The 7477-nt window shown below is 37.6% G+C and overlaps 1 protein-coding gene across 1 annotated transcript in view; it reads right to left on the reverse strand.

Annotated features, from left to right (window-relative positions):
• Positions 1-268: 268 nt before the first annotated feature.
• Positions 269-7477, reverse strand: part of LOC104520444 (actin-related protein 2-like) — a gene marked incomplete at both ends in the record, with an annotated part of 14163 nt that continues 6954 nt past the window's right edge. The window contains 2 exons of the mRNA XM_029083534.1: positions 269-341; positions 4614-4829. Of these exons, the coding sequence (XP_028939367.1) occupies positions 269-341; positions 4614-4829 (289 nt within the window). The remainder of the gene's footprint in view (positions 342-4613; positions 4830-7477) is intronic.

Here is a 7477-nt window from a genome sequence, read left to right on the forward strand (position 1 = left end):
AGAGGCTAAAAAACTACACCCTGAAACAATGACAGTGACAATGAACCAGGTTTTTGCATTTACAAGCACATCTCCACAGCTGGTTGATGAAAATAACACCGATGGGTGTTATCAGTAGTTCCTCAAAACAAAAAGCAAGCTTGGAAGACAGAGATGGACTTAATTACAGCAGTGTTGAATTAAGCCCAAGACCCATTAATATCACATTACAAGTCTGTCTCAGCAACACATTGATAAACTAAAGAGATTTTAAGTTATCTTTGCCTACCTTGAGCGTACAAAGTAAGAACAGCCTGAATGGCTACATACACCCCAGAAAACTGGTATGTCTCAAACATAACCTGTAAGATGAAGGCAAAAATTAATGTCCAAAACAGGCCAAATACTCAAAAAGAAATTTCACGTACGTTTAAAAACTGTATTTCTCCAATTCTGTATTTTTACTAATGAAAAACATTTTCCTAAAAATAAATTTCACTTATTTTTAAAAACCATATTTCTCTAATTCTGTATTTTTACTAATGAAAAACATTTTCCAATAAATTTCCTCATACAAATTCTACAAAGAGTAGAAACCTACTTGTTTTATGGCAGTGAGGAGTACATTCAGCTCTATGCCTTACCTGTTCATACAAGATGAGCCAGGTGAAATATTCCACATCTCTTTAGCAACAAAAGTGAGTAATTCCCAGAAACCCACACACCAATTTCTGCAGCTTTACCAAGCCATTTTCCAATCAGTGGGAGGCAGTCCTTGTAGAGCGGCCAAGTACTTCATTACCAAAGTGTGACTTGGGAATGAAATGTTTGTTAAAGGTGGATGCTCTGGATCTAAAGAAATTCAGTGGGGTTTTTTATCTTAATTCTTCATATCAAGCCCTATAGACTTTGTACAACCGCAGACTATGTCAAGACCAAACAGACTCCTACGCACACAGGTGTAGAATAAGCCCAGTGTCACGGGGTTTTTTTGCATCTGGGCTGCTTTCTTCCCTTCTTTAAAACATCATTGATGACAAACATCTAGAATTAGTGCAAAATGCACAACTGAAATAGGACAGGTAGGGCTGACTCTGTCACTGCATACAGAAAACCACAGGTTTGCAGAACTCTTGCTGAAACAGGAAAAGTAACTGCCTGTCTTGCAGACTAGGTTCCCCTAACCACTAAACTAGTTTCAGTGAAGAAACAGGATCTCAGATTAAAGGATGTAGAGTTTATAGGATCTTGTCTTCTCTATAAACACAAAAAAGACCAAGTAAACAAACCATACTGTACAGCAGCTTTCCCTTCAGAATTCTTTACCAGGAAAAACAGATGAACTCTGATTATTCCAGCACATACACAAGTTTTGCTTTTGTTATTCTGCAGCCCCCTGAGCACTTCTGTAACTTCCAGGATTAGAAATTGATTAAATCCTAAGTACTCCCACAGCTCAAGTAAGAGATATCTAAACATTTCTAAAGAAAAAAAAAAAGCTGATGCCTGACAATTTTAGAATTCTGAACTATTTAGAGAACTTCCTCTGTTCAAGTAGCATGATTTTAAACAGCTGGCCCATATCAAAAACCCGATCCTTGCAAAGTCAATTATTTCATGGCTGTATGGAGCACACCACAAAAGCCCTGGGAATACCACTGCCACCTTTCTGGGGATATTTGCTGTGAGCACACAGCACGGCCGAAGTCAAGCAGAAAGGAACAGAGAGGGAGTGAGCTGCAGAGCACCCTGCCACGAGAACATCACCCTTTGGGTTTTTATAAACCCCCAGTGCAAACTGGGTGATATAAAAGGAAATTTAATACAGTACTCAAGTGCACGGGTTGAGAATGAGCAAGACATTACGAGGCTGGCTAGTAACTTCTGTAATGGCCACAATTTAGCACACAGCAATACCTTCAGAAAGAAGAAGCAGAAGTGTCTGCCAGAAAAGGAACAGTGGAAAGGGCAGCAACTCAAAAAGAGATCCCGTTTGAGTCGTCATTGTCTAAACCCAGCACTATTCCAATGGATGCGTCTTTCAAACAACCCGAGTGCTTACAAAATTAAAAACTGATGTAAAGGAAAATCTAAATTATCTTCATACAACAAAATGAGTATTCAAATGGTATTGGTTACTGCCTTCAAATGCTGTACTAAACCCTAGAAGACACTGCAAAACTCTTTTATAAGCTATATGCCAGCCTTTGGGGGGTTGTTATTCTTTCTTTCAACACATCAAGGTCTGTTCTGTGGGACATGAAAAATGCCTTGACACGGGACATATATGTTAACAAATCTTAAGGTGTCAATACTGAGCAGGATGTTATCCTGAAAACATTCTTCTTCTCATGACAGCAGCTTCTGGATTACCTACAAAGTGATGTTCTAATTAGGCACAGAAAGGAAGAACTAAAAATTGGGGGGGGGAATCTTTTAATATTAATAATAAATTTCATAATAAAAATTATAAAGATTTAATAATAAATAATAATTTTACTAATAGATAAGTAATAAAGTTTGGTATTAGGAGAAGTGACTGTGCTAGAGTATCTGTACAGCTATGTGTTATGCTGTTACAGTCTGGCTGCTCCTGAGGGTATCCCAGAACGAGAATGCAGCAGGTAACTAGAGACAAACAGCAAACAGTTAAGCTGAGGAGCAACCAGTGTCTTGTACATGCTATGAAAGAAACAGCACTTTAAAATATATATATTTTACAGTATAGCTGTCATGTGAACACTTGCTGCTGTTAATATGCAGCTGTGTTTGATGGAGCTATGGGGAGAGGAAAGAATTACTGGAAGTAGAATGAAGTACAGCATATATAATTATTTATCATCTTGATATGGTCCAGATGACTAAGCTTTTTTTAAAAAAAACCCAAAAAATCCCCAAAAATGCTACTGCACTGTATCACAAAATACAGAGACACTTATGTTTACTGCAGGCTTTAGGAAAAATCTTAATTCAGTCCTCTGCTTCATACTGGGTTAGGTGCCCTGAAAAGGAGGAGCCCATGTCAAAAATGGAAGGAGAATAAACATGTTGCAGTTCAAAACCTAAATATTGCTAGTCCTCCTAACACTGTGATCCATTTAAAATATTAATAAAAACAATGAGCTTCTGTTTAACTCAAATTTAAATTTCCAAAAAGGGATTTTAGTTCTCTGTAATCCTCTGGATCATGATTAAATATCTACAATCTCTGGAGTGATTTAAAAAAAGCAAACGGGGGCAATACAAATATTTTGTCAGAGTTTAGATGCCATACAAGACTTTTCAATTTAGGGTATAAAATTAGTCAGTTTCAGAATAACTAAAACCCAGCCTTTTGTGTTGAGCAGGAAAACAGAAACAAGAACACTATTGTAGACAGCTGAAAAGCAAAAGAAGCCTGAACAGGAAATTCAACCATTCCTGTGACACGGAGGCCACCCAGAGCAATCTGCTGTGTCTGTCACACCCCAGCTGACCAATACACAACAGAGGGTATCACTAGTGCTGTGTTACGTAATCCTAAGGTCATAGGTCCTTAGAAACTGCTAAGAAATGCTGAATTTAGGTGGTGCAGTTTGATTTTTTTTTTTTCACTTAAGTTTTTCTGATTTTGCTATACTGCATTTGCTCCCCAGTCACTGAAAGAAAAGATTACTGCAAATATATTCACTGTGTGATGCAGAAAGGACTACTGTAGCTGTGACAGCAAAGAGATTTTAAAGGAAAGGTCACTAATGATAAAGGTAAATTCTTATTAGACTGAGCAGCAGATTTGGGTAAAAAAAACAAACAAATATGTATATAAACACACACACACAAGCTTTCATATTCAAAGTTCTGATAAATGGTTACGGTTTCAGACTTAGAATCCATTTTTCCTGCCATATCAGCTACTCTACCAACACACTTCTTAAATGAATTTTTGTTACACTGAATACTTACATTAACTGAAAATACCTATGACGCTTGAGGAAAATAAAAAAACCATGAAGCTAAACTTTTTGTTCTCCTCAAACATTACTGCTCTTCAAATTGACTCTTTGTCATGTGGTACCTGAGCTAAACAATCTGACAACATACACTAACACAAGGTTCAGATGGAGCTTAGGTCATCCAGAGCAGCACTCTCAGACTGAGGATCCAAGAATCTCTCTTTCCTTCTTAGAAGGCTTCCACTGATAATCCCCAGCATTAATCAAAGATTAGTGACTTGGCTGTCATCACACCTCTGTCTCAGCTACCTCCAACAACACCGCTCCATCTGGTGTGCATCATCTCAGTCTCCTCTGAAGCATTACTGGCTTACAGGAGCCCAAGTCACTGAAAGTAATTAACATTCACCCAATAGCCAGTAATTAATATAACTCTGTTACATGAAGATAAAGACATATTTCCAATTCTGTGTTTTAATGGTGATATAGCTTGAGGAAAGTAGCCTGCTTATAGCTTTTGAATGAGATCAGCTTGTTTGAATTAAGCCACAGTAGCCTTCAGGACTATGGCTGAGGACGAGTTTTGGTTAGAAAACAGGAGAATTGCTTTGCCTCAGACAGTTACCAGATGTTCCAAGAAGATAAAATCACCTAACGATGCTTCAATGACAGTACATACCAGTTTCTACTAGACAGACATACCTCCACGATCTTCTCCCTGTTTTTAGTTGGATTCATGGGAGGTTCCGTGAGTAGTATTTTACAATTTTTTGTGTCAATATTAAGTTTTTCTGGTCCAAATGTGTAATCCCAGAGGTGCTTCATATCATCCCAGTTCCGAACGATGCCATTCTCCATTGGATAATTCACTTCCAGCATTGAGCGTAATTCACTCGCTTCATCACCAACCATGAGATCCTGTAAAATTTTTTATACAGAAACATGTCATTGCTTGCAAAGTTTTCCAAACATCAAAATCCTCAAGAATGACACTGAACTGCTCCAGCCTGTGTCCAACTGTGTCCTTAAACAACACCCATGTTTTAGAATCATTTTCAGGTACTTAGGAGAGAAGTAGAATATTATTTCATGTCGTATTTAAGTTTGGTTGTTACCCACCCCAAACCTTTTCCAAAATAAACTTTAATTCCATTTGCCAATTTACCTTAAACCAACAAACCCTGTTACAGCTAGATGCTACAAAGACCTTTATAAATACCACTGGTTCTCCACTGACACCTCCAAAATTCTTTTATCAAATACTAATTTCTAAGGGCTGAGATGCAAAATAGCACATAAGGGGAGTAGGTGGGATTGGCAGAATATTTTTCCATGCATGTTGCAGATTTCTGTGCACGATACCATAAAAGGAATAATGAGTGATGAATAAGCATACTGAACAGTAGCAAAAACAAGGAAGAGATTAGAAGTTCCACACTAGACATTAAAAGAAACAATGGTTTACATATTGCCTATGTCAGTAGGGTGTGAAGAGACACATCTAAATATTAACTATACCCTCACCTGTTCCATGCCAAAAGTCCCAAGCCAAAAACCCCAGTACCACATTCTTGCACAAGTAAGACCAACTAATGCATAATTTGTATACTCATTTCACACTGATTAAGCAATCTGTTTATTCAAGTTAGTTATGCAAACATTGCACATTCAAATTAGTAGCAGCGTATCTTCTCCTTTCCCACGTGTTTCCCAGAGGAACTATGCACAGTAGCACCTTATCTTTGCTCCCTATTATAACCCATACTTTTCTAAATAAAAACCTTAACTGACTTGCTTCTATTTAGCTTATAAGAATATCTTTCTAGGTACCAATAGCACTGTTTCCATACTAGTATTATATTCATTTCATAGCAAAAAAACCCAGCTGTTTTCATACAAAAATATGCCACCGCAGTTTGCAGTTGCTGTGGCACAGAAAACTCTGAAGTGAGGGTCACTCGATCTACTATCCAATGCCAGGGAAAAAAAGATGCACAGCAAAAAATCCAGCATCCGGTTTATAATGCCCTTTTTAGATGTAACCTAAACAGTTACTGGTGACCACAAAAAAGGAAGTTAATTGAAAAGAATTTAAATCAAACTATTCCTCTTCTACTCCCTCTCCCAGACAAGGTGTTTTATGTGTTGTCCCTCGCACAGATGACCATACTTCACTTCTCTACTGTACAGAAAAGTCAAGACTAACATTTTAAATCAACCATACTCTAGTGAAACTGTGCTATGAAAACTCCACCATGTACCACGTTACTCCTGAGAACTGAAGACGACAGAAACTCCACCAGTCAGAAGAAGCAGAAACCGTTTTTGTGCACTATTCTTTGAGGCTCTATGCTACCAAACAGGACAGCCCAGGAAAAACAGCTATTCAAATGTGAAATGAAGGTTGCACAAAACTTTCATGTCCTTTTAAAACAAAGTTAAACAGCAGAGGAATTGTTCTCAAGAGCACGTTAACACACACACATGCACTTGGTAGGTGAAGAGGAAGGAGGACAGCGCAACTCATTTTGCAGAGAACCACCATGACATTCAATGTTTCCACCACACTGATACTCAGTAAAATTTGTCTAACTGAAATCTAGAAGTTTTTTCAAGCTCTTGGTTTGTCATGTTAAATATAGCGATTTCTGCTCTTAAAGATGCTGAGTTCGTGTTGATCTAAGAGTTATTTTTACATCTTGCAAAACTACAGGTTATGTAGCATTTAGAAGCAATACATTAAATATCTTCATGAATTAGTTGCTAGTAAACCAAAGCAATGAACAACATCCAAAATAAGTATGGATTCGAATGTAAAATGTAGGACAAGACAAAAAACAATGAAGAGCATCAAAAAAATAACATAACAGCTACTTGGTCCCATCAAGCAAAAACGGTCAACAAACAGCACGGGGCACCTCACTTACCATCTTTTTGTTATTCTACTTCAACAGGTCAAGAAAGGTGAAGAAAGAAGGTAGAAGCAAGAAAGTCAGAAAAGGCCTAAACGAAATTCTCAAAATTATTTTAAGTACACAGTAGAAATAGGCTGAAGAGAGATGCACGTACAGCGGGAAGTGACCCGAGTTAGTTCAGTTAAGGCCAAGGGAACATTCTCAGGATCTCAGATTAAAATGTCTCTTTAAAGGAAGTTATTGCTACATGTCACCGGCATGTCATGTTTAGGCATCTTGCGTTGCAAACGAGATCAGTATATCTGCCTCCTTCTCATAAACGGGGTTCTGTGCATAAATATTCTGTAACACTGGAGTTTTATCCTGGGCAAGGCGTTTATACGAACTAGACACAACTCTGCACAATGCACTTGACTATAACTAGCTCTGACAAATGCAAAATTTAAATTTTATTGTAAATATTCTGCTTTAAATACCCAAGAACTAAAAACTATAACATAAAAGTATCCACTAAAAAGCAGGCTAATCTGTTCATATATCCTGGAACAAATACCCAGAAAGAATCAAATAAGAGATATTCACTTATGGTATCTACTCTCGGAATGGAAATGAGCAATCATGAAGTGCAGTAGTAAGAGCAGTGTCTCAAAG

The sequence above is a fragment of the Antrostomus carolinensis genome, unplaced genomic scaffold, assembly GCF_000700745.2.
Source record: "Antrostomus carolinensis isolate BGI_N321 unplaced genomic scaffold, ASM70074v2 scaffold7892, whole genome shotgun sequence".
NCBI lineage: Eukaryota > Metazoa > Chordata > Aves > Caprimulgiformes > Caprimulgidae > Antrostomus > Antrostomus carolinensis.